The following is a 21,953-nucleotide window of genomic DNA, read 5'->3' as shown; positions in this document are numbered from 1 at the left end:
GTGCCTCCATTCCATTGACTGCCGTTTTGTTTCAAGGGTGTCGTATGATCCCCAAATTTCAGCCCCCATGACCATCTGAGAAAGAAAACCATTGCCTTCTTCATTGCAGCGTGTCAAAAACTGAAGTGCACTGCCCATCCGTTGTTTATTGTGTTGTTCAGCAAGAATTTTGGGTACCCAACATAAGCCAAGTTTTCAAAATTTCAGTTTTTCAGTAACAATTTCATGAATTAGTGATCGTGAGATTTGCGGAACTTCCATAACAAGGGCACTAAGTGCAAACTTAAAGTTGTGCTTAAGTCTTCCCTTCAATTGTGTGAACCAGTTCATCAGTAACCACAGATGGGTGTCCACTTCGTTCTTCATTGTGCACTTGATCACATCCTTCATTGAACAGTCTGACCCATCTTCCAACCATTGAATCACTCACAGCATTTTGTCCGTAAACCTCGCAGATTTGTCGATGAATTTCCTTTGGTTTAACTTTCTTGAATCACAGATCTGACTTCACATGCAGCAGCATTTTCAATTATGGCTGACATTATACAGAAGCACAACAAAGTACACATTGGCAGCAGCGATCTAAAAATGGAGTACATGTCTTCTCCGTAAGTCAGAGTAACTGCCGCGCATGCTCGGAACTACGATCATAGTGCTGCCACGGATAGAAATAGGAATGGAACTTACTTTGTGGACAACCCTCATATGTAACTAAGCTCTGGATAGATATATGCCTAACAGAACAGTTAAGATTGGGAAGCACCATCGTACTATTTATTCTCTGTACAGATACTTCTAAGAAATCAGTAACTACTGCACAAGACATGTAAAGTACAGCAGAGGACTAAAAATAGATCGATGCTACCTGAAACATGTCAAAGAGGGAATGTCTGAAGCATTTCAACTATCATAGCAGAATTTTGGGGAAATAATTCTCACAAAACATAAAGAAAGTCTGGTCACATATAAAGGCTGGTACAGTTAGTTCCCAGACACTCATGGGTGACACAGGAACTTCTTGTGAAACCCATACCAAACAGGACTAATTAATTTGCTTGATCTATGAAAGAGTGCCACAAAAGTTCCAAAAAATCTCAAGCTTACTTCGACAACCTCAACCAGTCCTTCCTCTTTTGGACTTACCACATAGATCTTATTCACAAATAAATCTTCCACACAGTATCCTCTTCTTATCCTCCGACTGACACAGCTTGCATTATCAAAAGGCTTTAGAAGTAAGTCCTTGTTACCCTGTACCATCCAAGCCTCAAATGCCACAATACATCATTCTATCAAGACTATGACTTTCTCATGTTAAGCCCTGAAATTAAATCTTCTCTTCCTGATATCCCCTCTTCCCTCCACCCTTTAAAATGACCCACTGTAGTCTTGCATTGTACCACTGACCTCTGGAACATCTTTGTTACCAGCATTTGAAGCTGACTGCAGACCAATTCTACCAACGCCAAAATACATTTCAGTTTGCTTAAGGACCACAAAAATAAGAGAAATTAGGGCTTATACGGAGGCATATAAAAGCCTTTCCCTTGCTCCATTTGCAAATTACTTATAGTGGTACATGGTATCCTCTGAGGTGCACCATACGGTGGCTTGCGGTGTATAAATGTAGATGCAGATATTGGAATTTTGCCTCCTGACGGTATGAACTGACTAAGCATCGGTCTCTATAATTTTAAGAATATTCTCTACTGAATTCCCCTTTTGATATGAAAAACCTGAGCTGGCAGACTCTTGAAAAGAGATCAACTATCCTGTTAAAGTATACTTACAAAATTTCTAGAACTATTGGAATCTAGGTATATACTATACCCCATAAATATCACTCCTTTAGAGACTGTGAAGGTAGCATTAAATATATTACAGTGTGAACAAATGCATTTAAGTAGTAATTCTTCTCACACTTCATATGTTAATGGACCAGAAAGAAATCTTAACATGTGGTAGAATGGGGGGGGAGGGAGGAGATATGAAGTAGAATGAAATTTTCACTCTGCAGCGGAGTGTGCGCTGATATGAAACTTCCTGGCAGATTAAAACTGTGTGCCGGACCGACACACAAACTCAGGACCTTTGCCTTTTGCAGACAAGTTCTCTAGTGACAGTGACAGTGACAGTGCGTCAGTCGTGCTTGGGTAGCTCAGTTGGTAGAGCATATGCCCGCAAAAGGCAAAGGTCCCGAGTTTGAGTCTCTGTCCAGCACACAGTTTTAATCTGCCAGGAAGTTTCAGATATTAACATACTTTAGACATCCAGAATAACATCATTTTAAGGCTGTAAGCCAAATAAATTCAACCACAAAAAATAAAAAGTCATATTTTATACAACTTACCTTTGGCATTAAGCTCATTACGCTGGGCCTGGAGTCGCCTCAAGTTCTGACTTTTTTCTGCAACTACTAATTGTAATTCCTCTATTTTTGTTATGTAATACTGACGAAAGCCTTCACCCTTACTTGGTCTGTCATCTACTTCCATCTGGAAAAAAAAAACATATAATTATCAGTGGATAAAAAAATAATAAATCTACAGCATGCACCAAAATGAACTGGGTGCTATTAGAACAAAAATTTTCATTTCACAAAACGTGAGTGCCTGATTGTTGGGAGGCTGGGTGATTACCTAAGCGTAAAACATTGGTTTGATGGTGATTCCTAATGTCATAAGAACCTACTGGTGTGCGTCTAGGTTCTGACAACAGATCATATTCATATTAGTCAACAACAACTGCAACAGTGCAGTGCTTGAAAGAAAAGGACAATGATATGTCAAACTTCAATCGTGAAGCACTGCCAAATAAAGTGCACACATGAAAGCAGTGCCAGTTATGTTTCTCTGATGTCAAAAGATGTAATGACAGAATATTAAGAGTTTGAATGGGAAGAATGATTGAACTATGGGAAATGTGGCTGCCACATGCTGCAAAATATGGGCTCTTAAGGGTATGATACAATGTCACATGTGAGACCAGTAGGCAGTAAAGTGTTGCACACTGCGACTGGAATACACAATGCAACCACAGCTTGGGATGATTTTCATCTTGTCCACAATGTTACAACTGACAATAAAGCTTCATAAACACTGTTGATTCACCACTGAAGCACTGTGATGGGTGTTGACACGCCTGCACCGATGATCCACTGCCTTGTGCAGAAAGAGGGACTTGTACGTATCAAATAAAGTCTCAGAATCAATCGCTGTACCAGGAAGGCTTACCTCCACACGTTCCAGTCCAGCAGGAGAACGCCCAACTATACGCGGTAAAGAAATGTAAAACATCTCTTCAAAGAAAAACTTGTTCAATGAAGTTTCCTAACATCCACATTTGCCTGACATGTGACTTACTGATCACCTCTGGCTTGTAGTTGGTTTGCACCTTGTTTGCCATTATTTTCCAGCAAGTACTGTTGACTCTTAACACAAACTATGTGAAGAGAGAGTCCTTAGGAATGTATGTAGGTTCTCATTCTTACCACAGTTTTTAAAGGCTATAATTGTAACTTATGGAGCTTTCATACATTATCCATACTGGTCCCAAGTATCCTTTCAATATTAATCTAATGATCAGTGTAGAACTAAATTTCTTGATAAAAGCTCTATTGTTCCAGTGTTTGCAGAACAGTATGCCACAAAACAGAGCACCTAGCACTGATATGAAGCTAGACTGCACACATTTTGGAAATTTGATTTTTAGTAGCTCACTTCACTTCAGAATCTGAATAAAACGGTAGGATTCACCTTCAAGTCACTCAGGTATATCAAACAAGTCAATCTGTAATTAGCCTTCATAAAATGCCTATTAAGGGGAGTTACAATGGATTTTTTTTCTACATTTTCGGATTTTTATCTCATTATAAAATTTGCAATTTTATGAATAAAATGATAAATATATCACTTATAAACTAACATGAGAAGTATTTTATTTTGTTAAATCTAATTTACACCGGTTGAAAATGTTAAAATTTTTAGGTGCATTACTTCAAGATCTAATAAAATCTGTTCTTTTTTATATAGAACACTGTGGATTGCTGTGTTATAAAGGTTAAATTACGTGTTTGTATTGGTCATGTTCAGAAGAGGATGGGCACCAGTCTGAGGAAGTTGAAACAAAGTTTGAGACACCAGAAACTTTCTGATGGCAAAACCATAAGAGGAGTCATTCCATGTCAAATCAACACATTTTGAATAAAAATTTTACCTCACCCTCTTAGATTTTGCTGAAAGTTGGTATACTTACAGTGGGTGCTGAAACTACGAAAAATACCAAATTTCAATTTTTTACCTCAAACCATTCCTGAAATATGGTCATATAAACTTTTCAAAAACTGGCCAAAAATGTGTGAACGGACTTTTTAAAAATTTCCCTAGGAGCTGCCCTAATTGAGGTAGAGAACTGGGAAAGGTGTCACTTTGCAGCATTTTTCATGCCCTTTCCAGTGATAGACAAAAAAAACATAGCTTCTAATTAATAAACTTTTCCAAAATTGTTATTAATATTTTGATTTAATTTTTTTACAAAAGTACATAATTGAAAATTTTCAAAATATTTCCATAACTACTTCATACTGTTGTAAATCACATGGCAAAATATAAATGTGGGAAGATGATGGGTTCATTGTTAAAGAAAAATTATTCCGGACTTTTGTTTTTCACTACCGGCTCTAGTTTGACCAAACTGACCTTTAAGGTAGTACGTCAGTAGAGGACCGTATACATAGGGCTTGATGTCTGTACAGTAATTCAGAGACTGGAGCCATTGTTGAGACGATGTAGTCTGCAATGTTACCTTCTAAGACTGTGTGCCTACAGCATTATTAAGAGTGCAGTGTTGTAATCCATTTAAGAAGTCAAATCATTTTATTAGAGACAGAAAAAAACTGAGAAATGTCACAACATGGATGCCCAAATTATTTCCTCAAATACCAAGTGGTGCCAAGATTTGTGATAAATGTAGGAAAGATGTAACCAAATTGAAAAATACGCCAGAGCCCATCAGTGATGCAAGTGTTGAAGAAGAATCTTCTGGATCAGAAATAATCATCCGAGACCAAGAGCCTGACTTCACTCCAACTTCAGTAGCTGTTAAAACATTTAACACAACACTTCAAGAACTAGGTGAGTCCCCAATTGACAAGAGAAAACTAACATCTAGGCATTACGCCAAATCAAAAGTGACGAAAATCTCATCAATGACACGTAAACTTTTTGTTGCTCCTGAAACTTCGTCAGATACCGATACTGATGAATTCGTTATTGAAAATCTTAAAAGAAACTTCAAAAATCCTGTAAGTAGAGCAAAAAAACAAATGATTTTTACAAGTTTACCTGAAAAGTGGAGTGTCAGGAAAATAATGAGGGAATTTAATGCTCCTAATTACATTGTTCGGCAGTCCAAAAAAATTTTGAAGGAGAAAGGATTCGTGGAAGGTCCAAACCCAAAAGCAGGGAAGTGTTTACCAACAGAAACTGTCAAAACTGTACATTCATTTTATGAAAATCATGAAGTTAGCAGGGCAATGCCAGGTATTAAAGATTGTGTGACAATTACAGTAACAAGTGGAAATAAAACAAAAATATAAAAGACTTATTTTGTGTAACCTTAAAGAAGCTTACAAGCATTTAAAAGACAAGTAACATAAAAATAGGTTTCTCTAAATTTGCTGAGTTGAGACCAAAACATTGTGTATTAGCTGGCCGGAGTGGCACACACTGTCTGCGCGTGCACAACTCACCAAAACATAAAATTAATGATAGAAAATGCCAAGGGACCGATGACCGTTGCAGTCTGGTCCCTTTAATTCCACAAACCAACCATAAAATGCCAAACTAAATACAGTAATAAACAGCAGCTTAAACAATTATAAGCAGTGCATTGCAAAATGCTTTGCAACCCATCATCATCATCAGTTGATTGCAACATGGGAAACTGTGTATACTGCCCAGAAGAAACTGCCATACGTAAAATTTTAAAAGACTCTTTTCATGAAAACTTAATTGAACAAGTTCAGTTCCGACAGTGGATGTCAGTTAACCGATGTAATCTGGAAATTGTTCAGAAAACTTCTGAAAAATTCATAGATTTATTTTGTAGTAAGAGCTCGACTTTGATTCGGCATGACTTCATTGCCAAGCAACAACGAACAGTCCTTAACTCCACAAGGGAAAACCTTATGGAATCTGAATTTGTTGTCATATGTGATTTTTCAGAAAATTATAGTATAGTTCTACAGGATGAAGCTCAGAGTTTCCACTGGACAAGACAACAGATTACCATTCATCCTTTTGTTATATATTACAAACAGGAAGACAAAATTGAGCATATGAGATTTGTCATTGTTTCTGATTGCCTGGAGCACAATACAACTGCGGTTTACACCTTTCAAAAGAAGCTAATTTCGTATCTAATAAATAAATTTTAAAAGATTCCAAAAAAGATATACTACTATTCTGATGGTTCTGCCGCTCAGTATAAAAATAAGAAAAACTTCCTGAACCTTTGCCTTCATGAGGAAGAATTCAACATAAAAGCTGGGTGGCACTTTTCAGCCACAGCACATGGGAAAGGGCCTTGTGATGGAGCAGGGGGTTCAGTAAAGAGACTGGCAGCTCGTGCAAGTTTGCAAAGGCCATACCAAAATCAGATCCAAACCGCACGAGATCTATTTGAGTGGGCAGTAGATAATGTCACAAATGTTGATTTTGCATATTACACTCAAGAAGACTACAAACATGTGGTTCCTGAAGAGGGGCAGCAGCCTTTTCAGTAGTTGCAGGGGCAACAGTCTGGATGATTGACTGATCTGGCCTTGTAACATTAACCAAAACGGCCTTGCTGTGCTTGTACTGCGAACGGCTGAAAGCAAGGGGAAACTACAGCCGTATTTTTTCCCGAGGACATGCAGCTCTACTGTATGATTAAATGATGATGGCGTCCTCTTGGGTAAAATATTCCGGAGGTAAAATAGTCCCCCATTCGGATCTCCGGGCGGGGACTACTCAGGAGGACGTTGTTATCAGGTGAAAGAGAACTGGCGTTCTACGGATCGGAGCGTGGAATGTCAGATCCCTTAATCGGACAGGTAGGTTAGAAAATTTAAAAAGGGAAATGGATAGGTTAAAGTTAGATATAGTGGGAATTAGTGAAGTTCGGTGGCAGGAGGAACAAGACTTTTGGTCTGGTGATTACAGGGTTATAAATACAAAATCAAATAGGGGTAATGCAGGAGTAGGTTTAATAATGAATAAAAAAATAGGAGTGCGGGTTAGCTACTACAAACAGCATAGTGAACGCATTATTGTGGCCAAGATAGACACAAAGCCCATGCCTACTACAGTAGTACAAGTTTATATGCCAACTAGCTCTGCAGATGATGAAGAAATAGATGAAATGTACGACGAGATAAAAGAAATTATTCAGGTAGTGAAGGGAGACGAAAATTTAATAGTCATGGGTGACTGGAATTCGTCAGTAGGAAAAGGGAGAGAAGGAAACATAGTAGGTGAATATGGATTGGGGGGAAGAAATGAAAGAGGAAGCCGCCTTGTAGAATTTTGCACAGAGCATAACTTAATCATAACTAACACTTGGTTCAAGAATCATAAAAGAAGGTTGTATACCTGGAAGAATCCTGGAGATACTAAAAGGTATCAGATAGATTATATAATGGTAAGACAGAGATTTAGGAACCAGGTTTTAAATTGTAAGACATTTCCAGGGGCAGATGTGGATTCTGACCACAATCTATTGGTTATGAACTGCAGATTGAAACTGAAGAAACTGCAAAAAGGTGGGAATTTAAGGAGATGGGACCTGGACAAACTGAAAGAACCAGAGGTTGTAGAGAGTTTCAGGGAGAGCATAAGGGAACAATTGACAGGAATGGGGGAAAGAAATACAGTAGAAGAAGAATGGGTAGCTCTGAGGGATGAAGTAGTGAAGGCAGCAGAGGATCAAGTAGGTAAAAAGACGAGGGCTAATAGAAATCCTTGGGTAAGAGAAGAGATATTGAATTTAATTGATGAAAGTAGAAAATATAAAAATGCAGTAAATGAAGCAGGCAAAAAGGAATACAAACGTCTCAAAAATGAGATCGACAGGAAGTGCAAAATGGCTAAGCAGGGATGGCTAGAGGACAAATGTAAGGATGTAGAGGCTTATCTCATTACGGGTAAGATAGATACTGCCTACAGGAAAATTAAAGAGACCTTTGGAGAGAAGAGAACCGCTTGTATGAATATCAAGAGCTCAGACGGCAACCCAGTTCTAAGCAAAGAAGGGAAGGCAGAAAGGTGGAAGGAGTATATAGAGGGTTTATACAAGGGCGATGTACTTGAGGACAATATTATGGAAATGGAAGAGGATGTAGATGAAGACGAAATGGGAGATAAGATACTGCATGAAGAGTTTGACAGAGCACTGAAAGACTTGAGTCGAAACAAGGTCCCGGGAGTAGACAACATTCCATTAGAACTACTGATGGCCTTGGGAGAGCCAGTCATGACAAAACTCTACCATCTGGTGAGCAAGATGTATGAGACAGGTGAAATACCCTCAGACTTCAAGAAGAATATAATAATTCCAATCCCAAAGAAAGCAGGTGTTGACAGATGTGAAAATTACCGAACTATCAGTTTAATAAGTCACAGCTACAAAATACTAACGCGAATTCTTTACAGACGAATGGAAAAACTGGTAGAAGCGGACCTCGGGGAAGATCAGTTTGGATTCCGTAGAAATGTTGGAACACGTGAGGCAATACTAACCTTACGACTTATCTTAGAAGAAAGATTAAGAAAAGGCAAACCTACGTTTCTAGCATTTGTAGACTTAGAGAAAGCTTTTGACAATGTTAACTGGAATACTCTCTTTCAAATTCTGAAGGTGGCAGGGGTAAAATACAGGGAGCAAAAGGCTATTTACAATTTGTACAGAAACCAGATGGCAGTTATAAGAGTCGAGGGGCATGAAAGGGAAGCAGTGGTTGGGAAAGGAGTGAGACAGGGTTGTAGCCTCTCCCCGATGTTATTCAATCTGTATATTGAGCAAGCAGTAAAGGAAACAAAAGGAAAATTCGGAGAAGGTATTAAAATTCATGGAGAAGAAGTAAAAACTTTGAGGTTCGCCGATGACATTGTAATTCTGTCAGAGACAGCAAAGGACTTGGAAGAGCAGTTGAATGGAATGGACAGTGTCTTGAGAGAAGGATATAAGATGAACATCAACAAAAGCAAAACAAGGATAATGGAATGTAGTCAAATTAAATCGGGTGATGTCGAGGGAACTAGATTAGGATACGAGACACTTAAAGTAGTAAAGGAGTTTTGCTATTTAGGGAGTAAAATAACTGATGATGGTCGAAGTAGAGAGGATATAAAATGTAGACTGGCAATGGCAAGGAAATCGTTTCTGAAGAAGAGAAATTTGTTAACATTGAGTATAGATTTAAGTGTCAGGAAGTCGTTTCTGAAAGTATTTGTATGGAGTGTAGCCATGTATGGAAGTGAAACATGGACGATAACCAGTTTGGACAAGAAGAGAATAGAAGCTTTCGAAATGTGGTGCTACAGAAGAATGCTGAAGATAAGGTGGGTAGATCATGTAACTAATGAGGAGGTATTGAATAGGATTGGGGAGAAGCGAAGTTTGTGGCACAACTTGACTAGAAGAAGGGATCAGTTGGTAGGACATGTTTTGAGGCATCAAGGAATCACAAATTTAGCATTGGAGGGCAGCAAGGAGGGTAAAAATCGTAGAGGGAGAACATGAGATGAATACACTAAGCAGATTCAGAAGGATGTAGGTTGCAGTAAGTACTGGGAGATGAAGAAGCTTGCACAGGATAGAGTAGTATGGAGAGCTGCATCAAACCAGTCTCAGGACTGAAGACCACAACAACAACAACAACAACAAGACTACGCTCCTTCATAAATATTCTTAAAAAGCCGACTTGAAGAGGCATTGACAATCAAAGGAACACAGCAATTTCACGCTTTCATTCCCAACACTACATCAAAATTATAGTCAAATACTTCTCAGGTGATATGTAGAGTTGGGAGAGGGAAGTAACTATATCACCAGACAAACTGAAGATACTAGATGTATCAGGCTAAGTCACCACTCAATATGGCAGAAACTGGTGGCTTGGGTACATTTTAGAGAGGAAAAGAAACACGAAGAACTTGATGAAGTGAAAATAACTTTTCTTCATCCATGTGGACCAGCTAAGTCATTCTCTTATCCTGCAAAAGCAGATGTCCAGTGGGTGTGGGTTGTGGATGTTCTCACAAAAGTGAATCCATTTACTCCGACAGGGAGAACATATATTCTTAATGAAAGTGATGTAAACCAAACCCAGTCAGCTTTATTAAAATGTAATATGTGAAGTTACAAGACAATTTACTGGGAAACTGCTTTCAACTCAAAACTTAATTTTTGTCTCAGGTTAGTGTTAATGTATATTTTATAGAAAGTTGTTTCAAAATTATTGTTAGTACCTATTGTGTTAAATTTAGCTATGTACAGATACCTGTTACTCAAAAACAAGCATTGCGTATTTAATTATAAAATATGCTGATTAGATTTGGTTTAATCAGATGATGTTTTGGTATTTCTAATACTTTTTTTACTTACCTTTCAGTATATTTTAAAGAAATTCCTGTTTGTTAAAGGTCAATTTGGTCAAACTAGGGCCATTAGTGAAAAACAACAGTCCGGAATAATTTTTTTAACAATGAACCAATCATCATCCCAGATTTATATTTTGCCATGTGATTTACAATAGTATGAAGTAGATATGGAAATATTTTGAAAATTTTAAATTATGTTCTTTTTGTAAAAAAATTAAAATTAAATCAAAATATTAATTAGTATTTTGAAAAAGGTTATTAATTAGAAGCTATGTTTTGTTGTATATCCCTGGAAAGAGCATGCAAAATGCTGCAAAATGACACCTTTCCCAGTTCTCTAGCTCAATTAGGGCAGCTCCTAGGACAATTTAAAAAAAAGCCCATTCACACATTTTTGGCTGGTTTTTTAAAAGTTTATATAGCCATATTTCAGGAATGGTTTGAGATAAAAAAAATTGAATTTTGGTATTTTTCTTAGTCTCAGTGCCCACTATAAGTATACCAACTTTCAGCAAAAATCTAAGAGGGTGAGGTAAAATAGGTGTGTTTATTTGACATGGAATGACTCAGAGGTAGGCTGACAAACAAACTGATTGATGAACTACAGCAGTATTATGGGATGGCCATAGTAACTTACTGAGGATTTGATGAAAATGAAGCAGGCAGTACAAGCTACCTTGTTCCACAGACTGTCAACTGATGAAAAACCAGTACACCACCTTTGCCCTCCTGGACCTGATTCACAGTGCAATTACCGCAATGCCCAGTACTCAAACAGTTCATACAGCCATACATATTCCATCCCAGCAGCAATCATAGATATCATAAAACCTATTTACAGAGACCTGGTAAATCCTGAATTACTGAAGAAGTGTCTGCATGGTCAGACTGAAAATTCCAATGAGTCGTTTAATAATCTTATATGGACTCGCTTACCAAAAAATGTTTCTGTTCGAGTAAAGACACTAAAGGGGGCAGTCAGTGATGCTGTTATTGCTTTTAATGATGGCAACATTGGTAGGGTGAAATTGCTACAGCATATGGGAATTAATTCTGGAGCAAACTGCACCAGAGAACTTGAACGGATGGACAAGGTTCACATTGATAAAGCAGTGTATGCAACATAGTTGACCACTAAGGAGTCCAGAAAGAAGTAAAGAAGAAAAAATTCGGAAAAAAGATCAAGAGGATGGTACACAGTATGGTGCAGGGTGCTTCTGAGTGACTAAAAATAAAAAATTAAGCATATATTGAATGAGTTACAGTCTTTTGAAACTTTAGAAACCATTCCTGAAAATTTACATTTTCAGTGCATTTTTCGCTAAGCCTCAGAAACCACTTCGAGTAGAGTATTCAAATTTTTAGGGAGTAATAACATACATAGCCCGAGTCTACTGAACTAAAAGAAGAACATAATGTTATCGATAATTAAAATTATTTGGAATAACGTAGAAAAAAAGTAGCCTAGTACAAAATTTTAACCGTGTAATTAAACAATTGTATTTCCGAAAGCAGTGGCTGAAATGCAATTATTGTAGTTCAGTAGACTCAGAACATACAGTTTAATGTCCTGTAAAAGTTTCATGTCAATGGCAACAGTGATTCCTGAAAAACAGGTAAGACAAGTCACTAAATTTAACATTTTCGGGATAGGGCATTCCAACTCCCATTAAGTACTTCAAATGGAAGAACAACAATCTCATTTCTGTCGACCTCTCATCATACAAACTGAATATTTACTGATGCCTGCTAAACCCAATTACCAAAAACTGAAGAATGTAAAATATATATAAACCTTATTTGTGGCAGTTAGAAGGCTGTAGCAGGAACAAATAACAATAACCATTGAAAAATATGGACCTTATACAGGAGTCTTTACCAAGGATATTAGCACCAACTGCAGAACACTGACATTCTCACACACACTCTCCTCTCAACACTGTCTAACAGTGTGTAGTTGATTCAGCATTCACAATATGTTGCTATAAAAAGAAATCTGTAAAGCTGTGGAGATGTACTTAGAAACTTCATTAATGCAAACCTATGGACCCCCCCCCCCCCCCGACATTGTCTCCAAGTTCTATAACAACTCCTTGCATCTACACCACTTGTATAAGCGTTTACACAAGAATCATCTCACCAAATTCTACAATGCCATCTGACAAACATACAATGATAGCAAGTAGGCTATAGGCCCACAAATATGCATCTTCCACAATCACTGCCTGGGAATACAAACCCATCTAATGAGTTCAACAAGACATTTCTCCTAAGTGGGTTGTAGGAAACGGAACTGTCTACTATATCACAGTAGCACAAGAAAGTTGGTTGGAAAACTTTCAGTAAGTTTTGTTTGTTGTTAGGCAACAAGTCACAGATAACTGAAAATGCTGCGACTCTTACCCTAACAAGATGCACTGAGGAATGTGACAATTGTTCCACTCATGTAGATTTTTAACTAATTGTGGAAGAGATGACTGAAAGACCTATGTGACATACATACGCTTGTTATATTAAAATCACAAAGAATTTGAAAATATCTTCGAGAAGCTCATTTTCAATTCCATGAGCATATTGTGTTCTTCATGCCAGAACTGGCAGTGATGGAGGCTATAATGAGGAGAACGCATCCCTAATAAGCAATAGAAATTATTAGCCTGTATATAAGAATTCGATTAAAATTCATTTTGTATTCTTACTGCAATATGCCAATCGTTCGGTCAAGTCAAATGCTAGCTTACAGGAAAATGAAATTTCTCCAATTTTCGTGATAGTAGCCGAGGTACGATTTACACGGTAGTTTAATAACTTCCCTCGGAATGAATGGTTATCTGCAGCATAATTTTTTCTATCGAAACTATATAATATGAGAGCTAATGCTTCACGGATTACGAGGAAACATCTATGTTTCGGTACTCCGAATAAACAAATCTACTGTACTTGTCATCGTATACTGAAATTACATGAATTATCCCTGAGTACTTATTTGAGGTTTTTCACCATGTAAATAAAGAATGTCAATAACATTTGCAATAATCTAACTTGAAGAACCTTTCAATGTTGCACACTGCGTTGCTTTAACAGTAACGATTACTCAGCACTATGCCTCTCCAGATACTGGATTATTAACAAAATGCATATCTGACTGATAGCTCTATTTAATAATGTGCGCTAAAATCTTGAATACAAACCTCAAAGTTCGTATGCGTCATTTTTATGTTGCTGTCTCACGTTTCCACAATAAATACTAACTGGCGCCAACACTTTACGATATAAAGAAGTTCCTGTCAGCTGCAAACAGTTATTTCGTCGTATAGAAATCTCTGGCTGCAAATCAAAGATGCTACTATATGTTTATGTGTCGTTACTCGTTGTCGTTACTCGTTAGGAAGGTTATCGTTGGGCGGAGATGGGAAAAGTGTAATTAAATTTAACAACATGGTGCAATAGCACAGTACCTGAAAAAGAAACTAGAAGTAGTGGTGTATGCCTTCTAAAAAACTGTGATTAGTAACAAGAACAAATTTAGGCTGCTGTATGTACGAGTTGCTCGTGCGTCGCATGTAAGTAGTGGAAAAGTGAAATAATGAGCAAGAGGAAACTCACTATATTGTACGGAAGCCAGACGGGATCAGCTCAAGATGTTGCAGAAAGGATATGGAGGGAAGCACGGAGGTAATACGAAAAAAACTCCCCATATAATATGTTGCGATACGTGTGCCTGCAGTATGATAATGAATTAGTTGATTAAATTGGCCACAAATTTTAGTGACAGGTCCTTATATCGTCCATTACGTTGGGACGTAAATGCGATTAGAAGATTTACTTATGGTAGAGCCCGCATCTCGTGGTTGTGCGGTAGCGTTCTCGCTTCCCACGCCCGGGTTCCCGGGTTCGATTCCCGGCGGGGTCAGGGATTTTCTCTGCCTCGTGATGGCTGGGTGTTGTGTGATGTCCTTAGGTTAGTTAGGTTTAAGTAGTTCTAAGTTCTGGGGGACTGATGACCATAGATGTTAAGTCCCATAGTGCTCAGAGCCATTTTTGAACTTATGGTAGAGGCAGATCAAAGCATCAGGCCCACATTGTCATAGGTAATCTACCAGCAGATTCTATTTCTCAGTGGTCTGCTGCATCCTTGGCTTACCCTTGTTTTCTAAAATTTCTCGCTTCCCTAATATACCAGCTTTTACAAAATTGTTGAGGCTTTCGTGGCCACTTGTTGACAAACTGCCTATTGGCTTCTGTCTCGGGTTCTTCGGCCGACGTTCATCTAATGATTTTTCTGACGTTTCGCCAGCACGAGTGGCTGGCATTGTCAAAGCTTCACCCTCCATTGCCGGTGGTGAACTGGAGCCGAGCTCGCGGGTGCAGACTATATGTACCTGGCGCGCCAACGTCCGAGGGCTTCTCCGCGGTCATTTCCGGTGCGGTTCTCCTCTTGCTACCTGCGACGGTCGTTCGCTGCAGTACGGGAAGCCAGGATCCGTTTACCTTAAGGCTTTCCTCTTTCTTGTTCAAACTGTTCGCGTGTTTTTGTATTTCTACAGCTTCTCTGAACAAGCGCGTGTGATAGTGGTTCTCTACAGCCAGAACTTCCGTGTCGGCGAATTTTATTACGTGGTCGGTCTCATTCAGAGCGTGTTCTGCCACGGCCGATTTCTCCACCTGCCCCAACCTGCAATGTCGCTTATGCTCCTTGATCCTGGTGTTAATGGATCGTCCAGTCATCCCGACATAAACTTTTCCGCATGTGCATGGTATGCGGTATATTCCCGACATTGCAAGTTGGTCTCTTTTCTCCTTCGCCGATCTAAGACACTCTTTGATCTTCCTTGTCGGTTTGAAGATCGTCTTTACGCCATGTTTGCGCAATATACGGCCGATTCTGTCCGTCACTCTGGGAATGTATGGCAGAAAGGCCATGGTGAAGAACAGCTCGGTGACTTCCTAAGACACTTGAACAGCCTCCATGCCAACATAACATTTACCATGGAAGTAGAAAAGGACAAGAAACTGCCATTTGTAGATGAGCTGGTCACAAGGGACGGCGAAAACCTGGGACACAGCGTGTATCGGAAACCGACTCACACGGACCGATACCTGCACAAACTGTCAAACCACCACCCGAGCCAGAAAAGGGGCATGATTAGTACGCTCGTAACGAGAGCAGGACGAATATGTGAGCCGCAACACCTCAAACGAGAAATGCAACACCTGGAAACAGTCCTGAGGAGCAATGGGTACTCCACAAATTATATTAGAAGTGTAACTGAGCCAAACACTCGGCGAAGTAAGGAACCAGAAAAAGAAATGTCGGGTACGGCCTTTCTGCCATACATTCCCAGAGTGACGGACAGAATCGGCCGTATATTGCGCAAACATGGCGTAAAGACGATCTTCAAACCGACAAGGAAGATCAAAGAGTGTCTTAGATCGGCGAAGGAGAAAAGAGACCCACTTGCAATGTTGGGAATATACCGCATACCATGCACATGCGGAAAAGTTTATGTCGGGATGACTGGACGATCCATTAACACCAGGATCAAGGAGCATAAGCGACATTGCAGGTTGGGGCAGGTGGAGAAATCGGCCGTGGCAGAACACGCTCTGAATGAGACCGACCACGTAATAAAATTCGCCGACACGGAAGTTCTGGCTGTAGAGAACCACTATCACACGCGCTTGTTCAGAGACGCTGTAGAAATACAAAAACACGCGAACAGTTTGAACAAGAAAGAGGAAAGCCTTAAGGTAAACGGATCCTGGCTTCCCGTACTGCAGCGAACGACCGTCGCAGGTAGCAAGAGGAGAACCGCACCGGAAATGACCGCGGAGAAGCCCTCGGACGTTGGCGCGCCAGGTACATATAGTCTGCGCCCGCGAGCTCGGCTCCAGTTCACCACCGGCAATGGAGGGTGAAGCTTTGACAATGCCAGCCACTCGTGCTGGCGAAACGTCAGAAAAATCATTAGATGATCGTCGGCCGAAGAACCCGAGACAGAAGCCAATAGGCAGTTTGTCAACAAGTGGCCACGAAAGCCTCAACAATTTTGTATTACGCCTCTACGGGGAGGAGATTTGCAGATTGTACCGACGCCTTGACCAACGACGGAAGAAGAAAGCGCGACTGATGTCCTCTCTCGCGTTTCTGTCACGGTGCCGAGATGAATGTGCTACACCGAAGTTCTTGAGATGCAAGCGCCTATTCACCACCGCCCAAGCACATCGTATCTACGACAGAATGGAACGAGCTTTTCTTCGTGAGCGAATACATACAACACGGAGAGACTTGGCAAGAACGGATCAGGAACTTCTGGACATTTTCTATCAACTAAGTAGCAGAATGCATCGAGACGACTGGGACAAGATCGACAGCATCACTCACAGGAGCATGCAGAACGAACTCGAGCGCTGCACCGAGCGACAGAAGAAAAAGTTTGAAAGATGCCGGAAGCAGACCGACAAGGCGACTCCCGACATGTCACACACAGTGGTCAACCTCACTGAACGACAATTGACCAAAGAGGAAGTGTCTGTTCTTAAAAAAGGAGGGAATTTCGCTATCATCCCGAGAACCATACCTATGGAGGACATCATTGCCAACACCGAAGCAGCCATTCGTGCCCTTCCTTGTGAAAGGGCAGAGGAAATACACACGGAAACAGCCAGGATACTGCGCCGAGCAAAACCGCCAGCTTGCAACCTGAAGAAAGAAGAGGTACAAGCCATTAAGAATCTCAGCGCCGACAAGAGTATATTGGTACTGCCTGCCGATAAGGGGAATGCGACCGTCGTAATGAAGACCGAAGATTATGAGCAAAAGATCCGAGACCTATTAGATCCGACGACGTACCGAAAACTAAGCGCAGATCCGACGCAACGTATCACACGGAATACGAATCGATTGATCAAGGCGTCTTCTCTGCCGGCGGACATACAGAGAAACCTGCGCAACACAGAAGCCCTACCACCTCGGCTGTATGGATTACCCAAGATCCATAAGAACAACGTTCCACTGAGACCGATCGTTAGCGCTCCTGGATCACCGACATATAAACTGGCAAAACACTTGGCCTCTCTGCTCCAACCACACGTGGGGAAGACCGACACATACATTAAGGACTCAGGACATTTCATTGAGAAGCTGAAGAAACTGAAACTTGTGCCAAACGACATCCTGGTCAGCTTTGATGTTGTTTCGTTATTTACGAAAGAGCCACTCAGTGACGCTCTGGAGCACATCGGTTCCATTTTCCCGCTAGACATCAGAAAGCTCTTCCATGCATGTCTCACCACGAGCTATTTCACGTGGAATGGCGACTTCTACGAACAGCTGGAAGGCGTCGCCATGGGTAGTCCTCTCAGTCCAGTGGTGGCCAACTTCTTCATGGAACAATTCGAAGCACAGGCACTGGACTCGGCGACTTGCAAACCTAAGGTGTGGTACAGGTACGTCGATGATACTTTCGTGGTGTGGAGCCATGGTGAAGAACAGCTCGGTGACTTCCTAAGACACTTGAACAGCCTCCATGCCAACATAACATTTACCATGGAAGTAGAAAAGGACAAGAAACTGCCATTTCTAGATGAGCTGGTCACAAGGGACGGCGAAAACCTGGGACACAGCGTGTATCGGAAACCGACTCACACGGACCGATACCTGCACAAACTGTCAAACCACCACCCGAGCCAGAAAAGGGGCATGATTAGTACGCTCGTAACGAGAGCAGGACGAATATGTGAGCCGCAACACCTCAAACGAGAAATGCAACACCTGGAAACAGTCCTGAGGAGCAATGGGTACTCCACAAATTATATTAGAAGTGTAACTGAGCCAAACACTCGGCGAAGTAAGGAACCAGAAAAAGAAATGTCGGGTACGGCCTTTCTGCCGTACATTCCCAGAGTGACGGACAGAATCGGCCGTATATTGCGCAAACATGGCGTAAAGACGATCTTCAAACCGACAAGGAAGATCAAAGAGTGTCTTAGATCGGCGAAGGAGAAAAGAGACCCACTTGCAATGTTGGGAATATACCGCATACCATGCACATGCGGAAAAGTTTATGTCGGGATGACTGGACGATCCATTAACACCAGGATCAAGGAGCATAAGCGACATTGCAGGTTGGGGCAGGTGGAGAAATCGGCCGTGGCAGAACACGCTCTGAATGAGACCGACCACGTAATAAAATTCGCCGACACGTAAGTTCTGGCTGTAGAGAACCACTATCACACGCGCTTGTTCAGAGACGCTGTAGAAATACAAAAACACGCGAACAGTTTGAACAAGAAAGAGGAAAGCCTTAAGGTAAACGGATCCTGGCTTCCCGTACTGCAGCGAACGACCGTCGCAGGTAGCAAGAGGAGAACCGCACTGGAAATGACCGCGGAGAAGCCCTCGGACGTTGGCGCGCCAGGTACATATAGTCTGCGCCCGCGAGCTCGGCTCCAGTTCACCACCGGCAATGGAGGGTGAAGCTTTGACAATGCCAGCCACTCGTGCTGGCGAAACGTCAGAAAAATCATTAGATGAACGTCGGCCGAAGAACCCGAGACAGAAGCCAATAGGCAGTTTGTCATACCAGCTTTTCATTGGCCATTCAGTTTCTGTATGTTCATTTGTTTAATTATTATAATTTCTTTTAATCCTCATAAGTAGTTTGTGATTGAAACACATCCCCCCTTCTGGCCGTATATTGCGACGAACTTATCTATAGTGTAGCTGTGGTTTATGTTACATTGACATTGACAAGTGACCGTTAGTTGCAAGTTGGCAAAGGTAGTAAATGTGAATGTAAAATAAAGCCTGTGTTAAAGTATCCTTTGCCTCACAAGATCTCGTCTGGCGAAGCATGAGTTCAGCATCACATTTTTGAATTTGCCCTCCAGATATCATTAGTTTGTAGTGAGTGTTGTGATAATTTTATTGCTTTGTATTCTGTATTTAGGATAATACTAACTAATCTTGTGCAAATTACATCTGGTCATGTGGTTGAGGTGGATTTTTTCACCTGACACCCTGATGAGGCAGTTCTCTGAAAGTGTCGCTTTTCTGTACAATTGGCACGCAGTCTGATAATATCTCTGGTGAAGTGTTGGGACTCTGGTAACTTGTGCTAGGTATTTTGAGGGGCAAGTTCCATGGGAGATGGGAAGTGAGCCTTAGGGCCCATTATTTGACTCGCATCTTCTTGGCATGGGTGTCACCCACATTTCCCTAAACTAGTGATGCTTAGTCAAGCGATGATCTGACTAGTGTCATACATAGAACACATCCTATTTGTAGTGACTGTGTGAAGCCTGGATGAAGTAGTGGAAATAAAGTCCACAGTTGGCAGATGGCCTTCCCACAGATATTCTTGATGTGCTGGCATCATTCTAGTCCACAGTTCAATGTGACACTGAGGTATTTTGCTGTCACTGACCCCATGATATATCCACCATTGATTCTTAGCTGTGGCAGGTGAACTGGAACTTTATTGTGGCAAAAACTATGGCTTGACTCTTAGCAGTGTACTGAAGTCTCCACTTATTTCACCGGTATTCTAGTTCATCAAGAGCAGTTTGGAGTCTACATTGAACAGCCCGAGCATTGATACTTCTTGTGAATGAGGCCATGTCATCAGCATAGAGTGCTAGATGGACTCAGCCATTCATCACCCCTGTGGGTCCTTGGGTTAGAATAGGTCCGAGGTATTCCTGCCTGTCGTAAGAGGCGACTAAAAGGAGTCCCTCCCCCTCAAGGGGGTAGTTTGCGCCTGCATCTGGAGACGGACGGTTCCACGACTTATATTTGTGGTCATTTTGGTTTTTCACTTATTCTGGTTTCTTCCTTCCTTTGTTTGGTTCCTTTCTTTGCCCTTCTCCCTCTCACTGTCTTCCTTACTTTTTACCTTGCCTTCTTCTCCTTGCCTTCTTGTCCACCCTCTGGTCTCCGCCTTGGCGTTTGAGACAGTCTGTCCTTTCTCTCCCTCTCTCCCTTTCTTTCCTCTTCTTCTTTCCTTCCTGTGCATGCCTGAAGGCCGACCCACGCGTTCGCACGCGTAGCCGGTGACGGGGTAACGCGTAATTCCCTGCCCTGGGTAGAGAAGTAAGGCACGCACGTACCCCCTGGTAAAGGCCAGGCTCAGGGAGGGGTGATTGCCTGAGCTGACACCTTCCGACCATGCCGATTGGTCCTTCCGTCCTTTTCTCGGGAGGTGTGACCTGAGGTGTAAACATTCACCTAAGGCGGGAGTGCCCTCCGAGAGGTTCCCCACAAGGAAGGAGCGCGCCATCGGAGACGCTGGCAATCATGGGGGATTCCTCCGCAATGGATTTCTCTTCTTCTTCTCTCTTGACTTCTGCCCAAAAACAGAAACTTGACCAGCCACCAGTGACAAGAGTACTACCGCCTGCCCCAAAGTTCCTCGTAGTTTCTAGATCTGAGGTCGGAAAGGATTTTTCATCTGTCAACCCTTTTGTTATTCAGAAGGGCGTAGATGCCATAGCCGGATCTGTCAAGTCTTGTACCAGGATGCGTAACAGTACCTTGTTGTTAGAAACTGAGAGCGCCTTTCAGGCACAAAAACTGCTTCGGGCCACACTCCTGTACACGTTCCCTGTCCGGGGGGAGGCTCACCGCACTTTGAATTCGTCGCGTGGTGTGGTATATTCTAGATCACTCGACAGATTGACTGACGAGGAGATTCAATCTTTCCTCTCTGAGCAGGGCGTGACAGCTGTCCATAGGGTCATGAAAAAGGTCAACAATGACCTTGTACCGACCCGGACACTTTTCTTGACCCTTGATAGTGTTCAGCTGCCGTCGCACATCAAAGCGGGCTATGAGGTTATTTCTGTTCGCCCCTATGTCCCGACACCTACACGCTGCTACCAGCGTCAGCGTTTTAATCACACCTGCCAGTCTTGTTCTCATACAGCTAAACGCGTCACTTGTGGCAGGGACGCCCATGAGGGTGACTGTCCACCTCCGTCTCCTCGTTGCGTGAACTGTCAGGGTGACCATGCAGCGTCCTCCCGCGACTGTCCCATCTACAAGGATGAACACTGTATACAGGAAATTCGGGTCAAAGAGAAAGTGTCCACCTCAGCTGCTCGCAAGCTATTTGCTAGTAGGAAGCCCACGCTGCTCCCAGCTGGGAAATACAGTACTGTCCTCGCCTCTCCTCGGACTACCAGGGAGATGTCGATGCCGACATGCGATCTGACCTTTAGCACTATGGTCGTCCGTTCGGCCAGTGCTAAGATCGCCCCATCAGCGTCTCCTCTTCCTCCCGTCACCACTAAGACACAAGCACCTTCATC

General features: G+C 41.7%; 2 protein-coding genes across 6 annotated transcripts in view; one reads left to right on the top strand and one right to left on the bottom strand.

The window, feature by feature from the left end:
- LOC126253383 (26S proteasome regulatory subunit 8) overlaps positions 1-13,971 on the bottom strand; it is a 44,608-nt gene extending 30,637 nt beyond the window's left edge. Inside the window, exons 1-2 of one of the 2 annotated variants that reach the window (XM_049954674.1) lie at positions 13,835-13,971; positions 2,351-2,495 (exon numbers count right to left, since the gene is read on the bottom strand). In XM_049954674.1, the coding sequence (XP_049810631.1) occupies positions 2,351-2,495; positions 13,835-13,855 (166 nt within the window). In that variant the 5' untranslated portion in view covers positions 13,856-13,971. The other variant, XM_049954675.1, reaches the window with a different exon arrangement.
- A 48-nt stretch (positions 13,972-14,019) lies between these two features.
- Positions 14,020-21,953, top strand: part of LOC126253382 (NADPH-dependent diflavin oxidoreductase 1) — an 86,947-nt gene continuing 79,013 nt past the window's right edge. For all 4 annotated transcript variants that reach the window (XM_049954673.1, XM_049954672.1, XM_049954671.1 and 1 more), the window contains exon 1: positions 14,020-14,318. In XM_049954673.1, coding sequence (XP_049810630.1) covers positions 14,285-14,318 — 34 coding nt within the window. In that variant the 5' untranslated portion in view covers positions 14,020-14,284. The remainder of the gene's footprint in view (positions 14,319-21,953) is intronic.

The sequence above is a fragment of the Schistocerca nitens genome, chromosome 4 (genome assembly GCF_023898315.1).
Source record: "Schistocerca nitens isolate TAMUIC-IGC-003100 chromosome 4, iqSchNite1.1, whole genome shotgun sequence".
Lineage (NCBI taxonomy): Eukaryota > Metazoa > Arthropoda > Insecta > Orthoptera > Acrididae > Schistocerca > Schistocerca nitens.
The sequence above is the reverse complement of the archived record's forward strand: the minus strand, read 5'-3'. Positions and strand labels throughout refer to the sequence as shown.